Below are 15,861 nucleotides of genomic sequence, written 5' to 3'. Positions count from 1 at the left end.
ACGTGATCTTGTCTACAGTTTGAGGCGTTTCTTGGAGGTCAGTGGGCCAAATGCTTTTCGAGCCACAGGAATATTCCATGCAAAAGTGGAATTAAGACTGTGGCTCAGGAGCTAGAGCAGCCATACACCAATCAGTCTTCAAGGGTCCTTGGGCAGGATACTGAAGCCCACATTGCTCCTGGCCCTTCCATGAGTGTGATAGTGTGCACACCTGTCATGTGGAAGACTGGGGTTAAATTTCACATTGTGATGTTGTCACAGTTTCTTAATCACTTTTCTCGGCTTGAGGAATATTTTAGCAATGTACCAGTTGCTGATTATTTCAGACCAGTGCATCAAGCTTGTCCAAGAGCAGTTATATCCGCTATTAACAATCAACAGCAGTTATTATATTGCTTACACAGTGCATTAGCAGGTTAAGTCGTCTGATCATTTGACTGAGAACAACTTGGTTTTTAATTCTCAAAGAAGTGTTTCCCTGCAGGTATTAAATCAGGCAACTTTTGCGTGTGTGGTGAATGTGATAACCACTACACGAAGCACATGCCCGCTTAAAGCTGCTGGAAGCATTGTCCTCATTTGAGCTAACATCTGTTTTGCAGTTAGCAATCCCCTCCCTCCTCTCCACGTCAACACATTTGCACAACTCTTTTGTTTTCCAGAACTTGGCCTGGTTGGTAGTATAAGCCATCACTGGGAGCGATGGAATGGTAGTTTACACTGTTACGCCACTGTCGAGGTGTGGGTACCTGAGCAGGAGGATCCTGCTCTCTGGTAGGGGTGGGCGGATCGATCCAAATATCGATGGTATCGATACCAAGGTGAGTATTGGTATCGGATCGATACTAGCGTGATGAGATTGATATTTTTGTTGTAGTTTCTCTTCTATAAATTCAGCAAAGCACTCGGAATTCTTCACAGAGTTTGTGTGAGCGCAGCGTTCCTCTTCACTTCTCTCACTCCGCTCACTCAGGTTCACTGTAACTGGAACTCAAAAATATATACTTATATTGATATAGAGCCTTCCTCAAACCTGAAGATTGAATATGGCAGAATATAATAACCCTTTTGTGTATCTGTTGAAGGAACATCAGTATTTCTATTTAGGCTACATGCAGATAGGTTATAGATTTAATTAAGTTAAATATAATTTTCTTATTTGGTTAAAATGTCCTGTGTTTTATCGTTACCATAATCATGGTCAACTAATTAAAGGCAAAAGTACTAAATCACTCAATGATCAGGAATTTTCAAGTAAAAAGTATCAGTATCGGTATCGGCAATACTGGCCCTGTAATTACTTGGTATCAGATCGATATCAAAATTTGCAGTATCCCACCCCTACTCTCTGGGTTTCTGTGAGCAGACGGGGCCGCCAAATTTTGGGGTCCTCTGTCCTGATTGGATAAAGTGGGCAGGGATACCAGAAAATCTTGTTTTTTCTTTTATTGACTTGATTCTTTATGGCGAAGCATGAAAATGGAACGCATCATGACACCCACCATGTTTGACGTAGGCGAAAGCTTTTGATAACTTTTTATATTCAAGGTCTGTGGATGATACTGAGTGAATTGGAAGTCTGTGGTGTTCAATCTGTAGGAGGAGTTCGTTAAGGACCGAGTCATGGAAATGGATCAAATTAAGGATGAAATGGGAACTTTGAATCAAAACGGCCGACTTCCTGTTGGAGTGACAGTTTGGTACCTGTTGTTTCATGACTGGGAGTCATTTAAAACGTTGAACAGCGTTTATTCATAACAGTAGGATCCTGTAAGGAAACAGGTACAGCCACCGTGTGTACAACCACTTCCGAGGGAGGCTCAAGTCCCGTTGTCAACTCTCTAACTCTCGTGAGACTCTTGCCAGGTACGGCAACACAGTGTGATCAAACAGTGTAATAACACAACTGTCTACAGTACCCCAGATGTTTTTTGTGCGTCTGGTCATGGTACATATGCATACAGAATGTCATTCATGTATGTGCTTGTAGGAGGCGGGGCTTGGATTTTTAATATTCCAGGGGGCGCTATAGACTCCAATGGTGACACCTTTCGTCAGCTGTCGTCAGGAGAGGCTTGTACCAAGTTTCGTGTTGATCCAACTTACCCCAGCAGGGGCTGGCTCAATTTGCGGCAGCGGCATCCACTGCGGCATCTCTGGTGGCACCCCCAGATGCCGCAGCTAGGTGCCGCTAGCAGTCACGGCAGGTGCCGCTGCATGCCAGGAGGTGCCGCTGCATGCCAGGAGGTGCCACTGCATGCCGGGAGGTGCCACTGGATGCCAGGAGGTGCCACTGGATGCCGGGAGGTGCCGCTGCATGGAGGTGCCGCTGCATGCCAGGAGGTGCCACTGGATGCCGGGAGGTGCCAGTGCTTGTGCCACTGCATGCCGGGAGGTGCCAGTGCTTTTGCCACTGCATGCCGAGAGGTGCCACTGCTTGTGCCGCTACCCGTGACATCTGCCGTGGCATCCAGGAGTGCCAGCAGAGATGTCGCGGCACATGTCGCGGCAAATGCCGCTGTTTGGGCGAGATGTCGCGGCAGAAGCTGCTGTTTGGTGGAGGTGCCACTGCTTGTGCCGCTACTCGTGACATCTGCCGTGGCATCTAGGAGTGCCAGGAGGGATGTCGCGACAGATGCTGCTGTTGGGGGGAGATGTCACTGCTTATGCCGCTGTATAGGCGAGACAAGAGGGTCTGGCTGCCTCCAGCGTGAGGCTGCTTCCCGTACAGACTCCGCTCTTGGACCGCATCCAGCATAGACAAATACATAGTCTCATTATGTATTCCTATTATGCCTCATTCAGTGTTGGACCGTACGTCGACGTCGCCGCCATATTGGATGTGGCAGCTCCGCCCCGTGAACTAACACAAGTCAATGGAGTGAACTTTATAAAGCGCCTTCTACACAGTGCTATAAGTTAATGCCTCATTTACACATTCACACACGTATGGGTATATTCAGGAAACAGAGAGGAACCAAAAACAACGTCTGTAACGTCTGATGATTATAAACGTTAACTACTCATATGTTCAGTATACAGGTCAGCACCAAACCATTTTATAATGTTTTCATGAGCTGCTAAAATACGTCACGCTGTTACTGTGATGATACATGACAGTTAAATATTTAATCTGTGTCCATAATAACCAGATCCTGACATGTAAATGTGATGTCTGTCTCCCATACTGTCAACTTGTTTCATTAAATTTAAGTTTAAATATGGACAACTGACGTCATAATATATCAATCAGAATCAGACATATTTTATTGATGCACGACGGGCAATTGCAGCGTAGATGCTCCCATTCAAAGTCAAGAAAGAGCCAAAATATGTTTTGACCGGCCACTGAAGTGTTCACAATCACGACAAGATTTCCTGTAGGAAACACTGAACAGCATAGGGATAGCTGTTAATTGCCCACTGATTGTTTTTTTAGTAGGGAACTATCTAAACTACTACTTCTTCCTCTTCCTCTACTGCTCATAGGTGTGATTGGCAAAGGACAAAAGAGCAGGAAATTATTTAGTTTGTCCCGATGTTGGCTGCAGCTAAGAAAGAATTAGTTGGCCCCACACGTCCAAAATTCTTAGAACACAGTGTCCTCCTGCTGCTGACACTGGGTGAACATAAAGTCGCGGCTGGACCCGAGTGAATATCCGCCGAATATCCAACCTGAAACTAACTTCACCCCGGTTCGATGGGAAGCCTGTTCTGTTGCAGCCTTTGAATAGGATGGCGAGGATTTCAGTCACTCAACTTAAACGGTGATTTGTAGAAATTATACAAATAACGACAATAATAATCGATTTAAGACAACTTAGGGTGTAGTGCTTTCACTGTGTGCAACTTAAATTCGCCATTCGCCCATGATATTTAACGAAAAAAATATATATATATTTTTTTTAATGTTTCAGCGCTGAATATCCCGCAGCAGCAGCATGCATGTAGGGGAAACACTGACACATCAGAGAACCTCCCGCTACGATTGCAGGCTCTTTGGTGGAGCTCTGCTTTGAATGAAGTTCCATTGTGACAAATAAATTGACTTCTTGCGGAGCGACATGAAGACATGAATCAGAGGCATAAAAACGTTGACAGCGGTGGCCGGTCATGATGTTTACCAATACCCGACCCGTGCCTTGCGCAACTTGATCAATTTTGACGGTGGACAGCGAGGGACAAATCTGAAACGCAATCAGTAGATCTGCTGTAGCTGTAAACTGCCTGTTTTACTTTTTGGCATTTATGTTGAAAGTTATATAGCAAAGTCGGCAAATATGAGCAGCCTGCTAGGTTATGGTCATATATCATCACAGTAACAGCGTTACATACATTAGCAGCTGTAAACACTCATACATTATAAAATGGTTTGGTGCTGACCTGTATACTGACCATATGAGGAGTAGTTAACGTTTATAATCATCAGACGTTACAGACGTTGTTTTTGGTTCCTCTCTGTTTCCTGAATATACCCGTACGTGTGTGAATGTGTAAATGAGGCATATAGCACTGTGTAGAAGGCGCTTTATAAAGTTCACTCCATTGACTTGTGTTAGTTTACGGGGCGGAGCTGCCACATCCAACATGGCGGCGACGTCGACGTACGGTCCAACACTGAATGAGGCGTCTATGTATTTGTCTATGCTGGATGCGGTCCAAGAGCGGAGTCTGTACGGGAAGCAGCCTCACGCTGGAGGCAGCCAGACCCTCTTGTCTCGCCTATACAGCGGCATAAGCAATGACATCTCCCCCCAACAGCAGCATCTGTCGCGACATCCCTCCTGGCACTCCTAGATGCCACGGCAGATGTCACGAGTAGCGGCACAAGCAGTGGCACCTCCACCAAACAGCAGCTTCTGCCGCGACATCTCGCCCAAACAGCGGCATTTGCCGCGACATGTGCCGCGACATCTCTGCTGGCATTCCTGGATGCCACGGCAGATGTCACGGGTAGCGGCACAAGCAGTGGCACCTCTCGGCATGCAGTGGCAAAAGCACTGGCACCTCCCGGCATGCAGTGGCACACGCACTGGCACCTCCCGGCACGAATTGGCACCTCCCGGCATCCAGTGGCACCTCCCGGCATCCAGTGGCACCTCCTGGCATGCATCGGCAACTCCTGGCATGCAGCGGCACCTGCCGCGACTGCTAGCGGCACCTAGCTGCGGCATCTGGGGGTGCCACCAGAGATGCCGAAGCTGGGTGCCGCTGCCGCAAATTGAGCTTGCTGTCTCTCACTTACCGATGTGCAGATATAAAATACTTAAATTTAAAGAGTGCCACCTTGTGGTAATCAGACGAAATTTTGCTCAGAGCCTTAGGGGCTCATGGGGTAGTAACCTGAGTTTGATGTCATTCAGACACAGCAACGTGGAGATATGCAACACTTCCTGTTTGGAACGAAATCTGCAGGAAGTTGTTATTTGATAACTTGATTATTTTTTGAAATATCAAAATTCTTTTAATAACTTTTTGTCAGGAGAGTCCGCAGATGCTGTGTGCAAAGTCTCGTGCAAATTGGTGAAAACACCTAGGAGTTTGGAAAAGTAGGTTTGCAACATTTCGCGAATTTGCACAAAAAACCCCCGGTAGGTGGAAATGGGCGTGGCCTATAACACGAGATTCGGCACAATTCACTGAACGGTTTTAGAATGTGCGACAAAGTATATGGGAGTTGTTGTTGAGTTTTGGGTTATGTTCAGGCAGTGAAAAATGCGATGATTTGGGACAAAAAGTCATCACTACCAAAGCAAGAGGGACCTCGCAGGTCGAGACCTGCTCGGGCCCTAAAAGTGACACTGTTAAGGGGACTTGCTCGCTAGTGGTTAGAAGGTCAACATTTGCTCGTGTCAATATTAATAGTATTTTTTGGACGGTTTTTCTGACACCATCTAAAATCTTAAAGTTTTTCGGTTTTATTTTGAAGGATACGAACGGAAGTCACAACTTTCCCTCCGCTGTGCTCCAGAGATCTGCGTCAGGAACTGCTGGCTGGTGGAACTTCCGCGATCTGAGTTGAGCTCGAGCGTCCCGAGGTGGTTCGGTTCGGTCCGTCGGCAGCTGTCTTCACTGGACTGCCCTCACTGAAGGAAGCTCTGGTTGAACCGCTCCGAGCAGCCGCAGCCGCAGGAAGTCGTCCCAGCAGCCTCTGCGAGGACTCTACGTGTTCGTCCTAAGAGTTGAGTACAAACTTCATTCAAAACTTTATATGGAGCAGTTCTGTTGGTACTGATCCACACAGATGTCAGAGAACATGTTGAGTTTAGTTACGATGATGTCAGTTTAACAGGAGGAGGCTGTGAGCCGGACCGTCAACACAGGCCGTGGTAACGGGCCGTTACACTCAAAACTTGTGTTGGCTGTTATCCTCCAATACGAACAATAAAGCTGCCCGTCCCCTTTGGACCGCACGGTACCGTCCGGTGTCACATTGTGCCACAACAGTTGTGTTTAAGATGGGCGAGGCTGCGGCTAATTCCTGGAGCATGAAGTCAGACGGCCGTGAAGCAGCTACCCTTTTAGTTTCACAGACAGGTCAGTGATGAGGGGGAGTCTTGTCAGAGTCCTGAGGCCGAGCTCACAGATACACACCAGTCAGACTTGATGAATTATCTTAGATACAGTGACATCTGACTGTATTGTTTAATTTTCACAAAAAGTGATGGTCATTGACGAGACTGGATTTCTGGTGTAGATCCTGCTCAGTTTGGATTTTCATTCTCAATAGCACTCCTGAACACAGGGTACCTTCTGAACTGAGTGCTGATCTGATACCGAGTGGTAGAAATAAGATAAGTATTGATCCATTGTATTTGAATTGTTCGACAGAAAACATTTATCAGAATATGATTCTATGAACTGAAGGGTGTTTTTTTTTCAGGTTGAGCCTGCTGGCCTGCCCATGTGTCAGTCCTGCAGCAGTATACAGCACACAGTCATATGAAAATTGACTGTTATCATACTACATACATTCACTTATCCACACTATTGAATGCTGCTATAATAATATTATTTAAAAAATATTTCAAGTTTATATTAAGTTTTATATCTGTCACAACCTAATAGTCATTCCAACAGACCGGTGAGCACCAGTCATACTTTTAAACTTGATTTTTTGCATAACACAAAATTTGCTCATTTATAGATTTAAGAGAGGGCAAAAGTGACTGGTAGTATTTCTCGAAAGTAATGCCTCACTTGTAGGTGAATTGTGGTCTACATGAAGACATCATTTCAACACATTTACTGTGGCTGCTCATGAGTCAAAAGGTTGTTGGTTAGATCTCTGACCTTGGCTGTTTAATCTCATATTGCAGGATTTGTGACGAAAACACATTTGATCCTCTACAGTGTGTTAATAACAGGCTTTGGTCATCTCGGAGCCTGACTAAGAATCCACAAATGCCTCAATTGAATACCAGTATTGCAAAGCCCAGTGAACGCTGTGTGAACCTTTAATCAAGATCTTTAAACAGTCGATGAAAAAACTTTCATGTTTGAAAGTTCTGACAGTTCTTTTATTGATGACTAAATACGTTTTATAAATGTCTTTTCAAGGTTAACATGCTCACTGGAAAGCAACAACAAAGATACCCTTCTGTTTACTGCTCTCTAAGGGTCAATGTAACTGATATTGATAGTAAAAAACTGTCTACCATGAAATATTTTGTCGTGAACCGTACTTCACAGAGACCCCTTTCTGAAGTCATTTCAATATAAGTGATCAGGGACGAAGCCTTACTACCTTAAACATCATCCTGATTAAGTTTTTTTTGCCCTTGTCAGTTGGTCAGGATTTTCAGAGTAAAGGACTGTGCTTCTGAACTGTCTACATAAAATGTCTTCCTTCTGCTTCCACTGTGGCAAAATCTGATTTGTGCCTATATCATACCTACATTGGCGATGTAGCTGCAGTGGACCTTTATGTGCTAACTTAAAGTTAGTTGCTGTGTTTCCACAGCACCATGAGTCTACGAGAGATCAGTGAGAATGTGAAGCTGGCCCGTGAATATGCCTTGCTTGGAAACTACAGCTCTGCCAGTGTTCTCTATCATGGATTGCTTGAACAAATTAAAAAGTATTCGTACACCGTGCGAGACAGCAGTTTTCAGCAGAGGTGGCAGCAGGTAAATATGGCATCAAATACGTCTCAGATAGAACTTAACAGATCTTATAAGAAGGGAGACCTCTGAGTTCATCTTCAATGTGACTGTGATTGTGTCTCAGTTGTGGCAGGAAATTAGCGAAGAGAATCGACAAGTTCAGGACATCATGTCAACTCTGGAAAACTTTCAGCTGGACACGACGCCTGCTAAACCCAGTAACCACGACGACTGTGAGATAAGGCCTGTGCACATGGAACCAAGGTAATGTTGGTTAATCACATACAACTTTCAATTTTGAACTTTCTCACTCTTGTTTAGTGTATATACAATTTTGATACTGTTTGAACACTGCAGTTGTAGTTCACTGTTCACCTGTGTCGTGCACAGATTTGTGATGGTGTGTTGTATGAGCAGTTTGTCTGCCAACAATAAGCCTCCTGGAGTCATATGATTGAGATCAGTGAGCTGATGTGAGCCTGTTTTGTTCCCTGCTCTGTAAACCTCACACTGCCTCTTTGGTCTTATTTTTTTTTTTTCTTCGCTTCCAGGTCTGGTTACATTGGTACACCCAATTAACATTTTCTCTTCTAATGTAGTGTTTCATACAGTCTGTGTGACCTCCAGAGTTTTTCTAAGAATGCATCACTTTTTAGTGCTCTGAATAAAACAGCTAAAACACAACTCAATGGGTGTCTTGAGTCCCAGCTTGAATGGCTGGTGTTTGTTGTTGGTAGTTCAATCTTCCTCTTCTCCTTTCACAGACATTCTCCCAACCCTGTCAGGCGGCCCTCTAACCCCTATAAAGACAGCAAACCTCCCAACAACCGCCTTAGTGTGGCTGTGAGGGCCCAGCAGAGGCATTCACCTCGGGGGGGCAACGGGGACAGAAGTAAACCCTTCAAGGGCAAAGAAAAGAAGGAGTCAAAGGAGGTGAAGGAGGCCACTGGCAAAGCAAAGGATGATAAGGTAGTGAACATGTTGATGGGTTTAATGCACTGCCTACTCCTTCATATTATTACTTAATATATTTTGTAACATAACATGTATTCAGAGATTCGATTTGCATTGTTGGTTAAACAGTATCCACATGCTGCTTGTTTGCTTACAGCCATGCCTAGCCTGTAATTCCAGTTTGAGTGTAGGAGAAACCAGACTTTATGGGTTGCAGGGAAGCAGGAAAGAGTGATAATGTTTTGTGTCTGCCTTTCAGAACAAAGCAGATGTCCAGGAGAAAGAAGTGAAAAAGTTTGATGGGACAGGATATGACAAAGACCTTGTGGAAGCTCTGGAGAGAGATATTATATCTCAGAATCCAAATGTTAAATGGTACGTGTTCATTACATTCTGTACATCACAGCTGGAAAACTCATGAAGATTTTTGGTGTCATTTTGGCTAATGTAAGTGTTTGCTGTTTTCAAGGACCACTTCTGCCTCCAGTCATGGTAGTATGTTTGGCTGAAAATGTTCTCAAAAGGGCCTTTGTCCTGGACGCTACAGATGGCTAACAAGTCAATACTCAAAGATGGCTTATTGTTCCTTTTCAATCCATTTTGAATTGAATCCAAAACGTTTAGGGTTATCAATCATTATATACAGTAACTACTTAATATGAAACTAAATTATAGTGAAAAGATTAGAAGTTATCTTGGAAAAAAGACCCAGAGCTAAATCTAAATCTACACAAATGTAGCAAAAAGCACTGACAGAGGAGTCGATAAGTATTTTTTAGGGCCCAAGCAGGGAAACCTGCATGACGACTTTTTTGGCCCAAATGATCGCATTTTTCACTGCCTGCCAAAACTCAGCAAACTTGGAACAGACGTCAAACCTGGTGAAAAATTTGACAATCTATTGTTGTCGTTAATTTCCACCGCTAGGTGGCGCTATAATCAAGGAAAGTGCGTTTTGGCTTATAACTACCATATAGTTTATCGCACAGTCAAAAACTATCCACGCATTCCCTGTGTTGAATCTCGTCATATAGGCCACGCCCAAAAATGAAAAACTTACTTTTTGAACTCCTCCTATGTGATTTGACCGATTTGCACCAAACTTTGCATGTAGCATTTGTGGACACCCCTGACAAAAAGTTCTCAAAACAATTGTGATAGTCTAAAAAACGGACCCAAAAATGGAAGATGATGCTAAACAAGCCCTGATGCACGTGGACTGCGAGGGCCTGTTCATTGCTGCTTGCAGCTTTAATTTTTGATTGGAATCATGATTGGAAAGAGTGCAATTTTGAAGTGGCAAGAACTGCTATTTATATTGGGCTCACTTTATTATGGTTCTAAGCTTCTGATTAAATTCAAGCTAGAAGAGGCAAATTTACTGAGTTGTTGCTACTTAACTTTAAAGCTACCGGCTATCATTCGGTGTAGCATTAGCTGGGCACATCATGTGGTTTGCTTACACTAATCTGCAGTTGGTAATTATCGACATAATGAATCAATATTGAACATAGTCAGAATCCTCTTGTTAAACCTTTAGCTAATGATATAATATCATTTTAAGCTTATTACCTTACCATGTGGGAATAGACAGGATGTCAGCCTATAAAACTTTTCAAAATATACAGTACTATAGTCAGTGCTATCGAGAAAACTGAATTACTGGGTTAGTCCAACTATGATTGGATATTTAAGATGCATGTATACACCTTAGTCTGACTAAAATCGGACCGGATCGGATTTCTCATAGTTGAATTAAAACACCTAGATTATTCGATTGATAGTCGCATTACTCCTGCATGTATACGTTCTATCAGATTGGATTAGGATTTTGCGTTCTGGGCAGGCTCAAGATTTTTTTTCCCTGGGCTGTGAGCTGAAAGTAGAAGGATGGCGGCAGCAGCTTCTTTCCTCCGAAATAACCGCAAGCAAGAGCGCCATTGTGCATCTAGTTTGTGTAATTATCATGTACACCATCAACAAAATGTATAAAGATGTTGCTTCGTCTCACTCTTCGTACGCCATCTTTCTTGAATGCCGAGGCAGAGTTTGTTGTTACTGGTGGCGCAAAGAGGTCAGCCTCTATTACCACTTGTTGAAATGCATACAGCGCCACCTATCGTACCGGGGTATGACATGCTTCGGCCAATAATTTGATTTTCTCACAGGCATGTATACTCGGACAATTGCAGTTGTCCGATTGAGTAGCATAGTCGAACTATGACTGTAATCTGACTAAGCTGTGCATGTAAACGTACTGAGTGTCAGAAACACACATTTCAAGGCACAGACTCTGTACCAAGAACTGTAGGCCATTTGTGCTTTATCAAGCAATTCTCTTTGCGAGATGATGAACCTTCCAGAGAATTGTCAGGTGTCCTCCGTCTAACATGTTTCTTTAGGGACAACATTGCAGATTTGGAAGATGCAAAAAAACTCCTGAAAGAAGCAGTTGTGTTGCCGATGTGGATGCCAGCATTTTTCAAAGGCATACGGAGACCATGGAAGGTAATGATTTCAAGATACAAATTTGTTTTGTCATGTGTATCACTAATACTGATGCACAGAAAAGTTCCTTTTGTTTTTTGCTTTAGGGAGTGCTTATGGTGGGACCTCCAGGCACTGGGAAAACACTTCTGGCCAAAGCAGTAGCTACTGAGTGCAGAACCACGTTCTTCAATGTCTCCTCATCCACTCTCACCTCAAAGTACAGAGGAGAGTCTGAGAAGCTGGTTCGCCTGCTCTTTGAAATGGTACAACTTTAGATATATGATTGGTAGAGATTTTTGCTACAATGAGAAGTGCTCTCCAACAAGGATTTCAAAAATGAGAATAGTTTTGTATATTTGTACATTAATAAAGGCTCGGTCACACTGGCAGATTTATTTAGATTCAGTGTTGAAGTAAATATGTAGCAGTGTGTTCCTGACAAAAGTACTGTATTGTAGAACTACCTAGCTGTCTCTTGGACTCAGTCATTGTGATTGTATTTTTACAGGCCCGTTTTTATGCTCCCACTACGATCTTCATTGATGAAATTGACTCCATGTGCAGCCGCAGAGGGACTTCAGAGGAACATGAGGCCAGCCGGAGAGTCAAGGCAGAGCTACTGGTGCAGATGGATGGTATAATATTTATGAGATTTTCTTGTGCGCTTTTGGAAATGTTGTTTTCCAATAAGCCATTTTACTGGCTATTGCCAATTTTCCAGCATTCCATTTATATTTAATCTGTTTTCACTGTTAAAGCCATCAATTGAAGCACTGATTATTCTGAGGATTCTCTGTTATTGTGGCTTTTGTGTAGGTGTTGGTGGCGCATCAGAAAACGATGACCCATCCAAGATGGTGATGGTGCTGGCTGCCACCAACTTCCCATGGGACATCGATGAGGCTCTGAGAAGACGACTAGAGAAGAGGATCTACATCCCTCTGCCTTCAAGTACAGTGATTTCTCTGCTGCTTTACAGTAGAGCCTCCTTAAGCTTCATAAAACACAACTGTTCACCAACAAAACAAACATGGTAAACCAACAACAGAGGCTCAGACAGGGTGCAGCCTCATATGAACAGCATCATGTGAGGTCATACTGGATTAACCTGTTGCAGAGGCCCTATGGCAAAAATGAGCTGTTGAGCACCCACTGACCCCCACATTCCTTGCATTCTGTACCCTGTCACGTTAATGTACAGTGCACACAGCAGACACACATACTGCTTCATTATATTTTGCTTTGGGCACCAGAAATCAACCAGTTGTTTTATGCAGGAATACTGGCATGTTCTAGGTTTGTTGTATGTCAGTTTATGATAAATGCAGCATTACAGCACACAAACTCTTTTGGAGGGTTGCGGGGGAATGGATTCCAACTGATATTGGGCAAGAGGCACCCTGGACAGATCACCAGCCAATCACAGGGCTGGCAAATCGAGAAAGATTATCACCTCACTGGGAATTTAAAGTCGCCAATTAACCTGACCTGCTTGTCTTTGGACTGTGAGTAGAAACCAAGCACATTATCAACAAAAATAATAAGTCGGGCAGTATACCTGGATCATTCAGGGAGTCCAGAACCATCTCTGTGTGGCCAGGTTTATAGTCCAGCTAAGCTTGAATGGGGCTCTTTAGTCTTGTTAGCTGGTTTGTGTACAGTGCCAAGAAAAAGACAGTGATGCCTTTGGAATTCATATGTATTTATGTATATGTCTTGACTTTGTCTATTACTTGATGTTAAGTTCCAGCAATGGACAAACACTATGTTTCGACTAATATGCAAATGATTAAATCCACTCAAACCATTTGATTTTGCAAATCACAAAATTATCTTAGCTAATTTCCACCATGCTTTGGAGGAAAGACCTCTCAGAGGACCTTTGTTCAATAATACAACCCTGATTCCCACAGAGTTTGGACGCTCTGTAAAACATAAATCAGAATGTGAAAATGGGTTTATACTTATATTTAATGTTTAACATCCTCAACTTATCTGATCTTGTAAATATATGCCTACTCTGAATTGGATTCTAGACATGCTATGGACAATAAATACCAGGAAAAAAATATATAATTGTGTCTGCTTAATTAGATTAAGCTTATTGGGTTCGTCTAATCCTGTGAATTTGATGAAGATCAGACATGATTTTTACCTGGTAATTCCACTCTTGACACTGTTAAGTCCTGTCTGCGCCACTCAATATTACAATTTTGCTTACAGCCAAAGGGCGAGTGGAGCTTCTCAGGATCAACCTGAAGGAGCTGGAGCTGGCCAGCGATGTGGACTTGGACAAGATCGCAGAGCAGTTGGAGGGTTACTCAGGAGCTGACATTACCAATGTGTGCAGGTCAGTCATCTCTGGGCTTCCCCCAGAGGAGGAGTATTGTAGGAATTTGAGTAATTAATGTAAACTAGTTTGCTGGTTGTTCATGTACTTCTATAAATTCTCTGCTGAAACTGTTGTTGTGTGATGCTGCAGGGATGCCTCTCTGATGGCCATGAGGCGAAGAATTGAGGGCCTCACACCAGAGGAGATTCGCAACATATCCCGGGATGAAATGCACATGCCCACCACCATGGAGGACTTTGAGTCAGCTCTGAAGAAAGTGTCTAAATCCGTATCTGCAGCTGATCTGGAGAAGTATGAAAAGTGGATCGAAGAGTTTGGGTCCTGCTGAAAATCACCAGCATCCGAGTCATCTGTGTGTCTGACATTGTAACTAGTTAGTATTGAATGTTGAATGTGTGTGTGTGTGTGTGTGTGTGTGTCTGTTGGGTTGTGGATGTGTATTTCTCTGTACCATTCAGATGATACTGAAGAAATGAATAAGGTTTATTACTTGAGGTAAATAAGTGCACTTATAAAATGGCACCTCTTCCTATTGTACATTACATTAATGTTGTCCAAAAGCCTTCATCTGAAAAAGGATGACTTAAGAGTCAACATTTTTTCAAATGTTTAACAAAAGCCTAAAATCATCAAACATGTTCATCAAAATCGTCTTTAGCTTTCACAAAAACATGCAAATCTGAGGACACGATATACCCTGCACCACTGATTTTCACAGATGTTTCCTGATGTTGCCTTCACAAGTGTCTTAATGTCAATTTGATGTTATGCCTCTGTTTTTTTTTTTTTTATGCACATGATCTAACTTGGAACCATGTGATTCCTTCCCATTTTTATGATGTAAGTTCTTATGAACATAAAACTAACATGATATTTCTAAATAAAGTTGATGATAATGGATATAAACATTGTCTTCCATGGAACTTTATTAAGCAATACACATTCTGGGGAAAAACTACTCCACTCAGAACATGCTTAAACATTAATTTTTAAAACTTAACTGTGGTGAAGTACAACCATAGATCTCTAATTTGAGTATGCAGTACAGCTGTGTTGGTAATATGAGTCTTGATGATGTTGTTTATCTTGTAATCCTGAGTTTATGGCTGAACTAATGTCAAAACCATACAATCATACATGAATCCATCAGTATAAGATGGTGTGACGTGTAGTCTACCAGGGTGGAAGGGACTAATTTCCAGTTACTCAAATGTTTGTGGGGTACTTTATACTTTAATGAGTATTTTTTCAAGTTGGTAATGTTGTTTATACTCAATGCTTACAATTTGAGTCAATATGATAACCTTTGATGTTTGTTGCCAATACAACTGTCTTATCACAAACAGGCCAATGAAAACCCTGACATATGGACCAAACCTGCAGCAGTGGCATGTCTGGTAACTAATGCACTTAAAGTGAAACTCTCGTCAGAAAGCAACCAAGGGTTTATTTGTGATTGAATATGAGTCAAACCTTTGTGTAAAAGCATAATTGCGACGAAAGAGGCACTGTTAAGATTTGCCGTAGGTTCGTTTTCGTGCAAGCTAATTTTCAATGGAGTGCTGGGGCACTTCTACGCTAGTATCAAAGGAGCTCAGTCTAATACTTGAGCTACTGAGGTTTCTAACTCCGGAATAACCTGGTAACACAACCAAACACAACTCTCTTTGGGTCGACAGGCTGCTTCTCCCGAGTTTTCCTCTGCATATTTTAAGACAGAAAGTTTGAATTTTAAGTTGTACTTTCTATTTTTTTGCTAAGCAAGCACAATATGTGAAAAAGGCGAAGAACAAAAAAACTGCAGTGTCAGTGGTCACGTCTTCTTCCTTGATTTAAAAAAATAGATAAATTAGACCCGGCATTTATTTGGAACCTGCGGTTATTTACCAAAATATACACCTGCACCCGGCATTTAAAGGGGACCCTGCGGTGAATTGAAACCCGGCTATTATTTAGTAA

General features: G+C 42.8%; 1 protein-coding gene across 2 annotated transcripts; it reads left to right on the top strand.

Annotated features, from left to right (window-relative positions):
* The first annotated feature begins 5,949 nt into the window (after positions 1 to 5,949).
* On the top strand, positions 5,950 to 14,808 carry katna1 (katanin p60 (ATPase containing) subunit A 1). Of its 2 annotated transcripts, none has more exons than XM_030405969.1 (11): positions 5,950 to 6,181; positions 7,964 to 8,129; positions 8,230 to 8,369; positions 8,870 to 9,074; positions 9,319 to 9,434; positions 11,462 to 11,567; positions 11,654 to 11,812; positions 12,058 to 12,184; positions 12,366 to 12,500; positions 13,773 to 13,899; positions 14,032 to 14,808. In XM_030405969.1, exons 2-11 carry the CDS (start codon positions 7,968 to 7,970, stop codon positions 14,228 to 14,230), a joined length of 1,476 nt encoding a protein of 491 aa, XP_030261829.1. In that variant the 5' UTR covers positions 5,950 to 6,181; positions 7,964 to 7,967; the 3' UTR covers positions 14,231 to 14,808. The 2 variants fall into 2 exon arrangements, with proteins under 2 accessions (XP_030261829.1, XP_030261830.1); XM_030405970.1 differs by having other exon boundaries at positions 5,952 to 6,181; positions 7,947 to 8,129.
* Positions 14,809 to 15,861: the final 1,053 nt, after the last annotated feature.

Source organism: Sparus aurata, chromosome 22, assembly GCF_900880675.1.
Source record: "Sparus aurata chromosome 22, fSpaAur1.1, whole genome shotgun sequence".
Taxonomy (NCBI): domain Eukaryota; kingdom Metazoa; phylum Chordata; class Actinopteri; order Spariformes; family Sparidae; genus Sparus; species Sparus aurata.
Note: the sequence above shows the minus strand (reverse complement) of the source record. Positions and strands in the feature narration are given on the sequence as shown.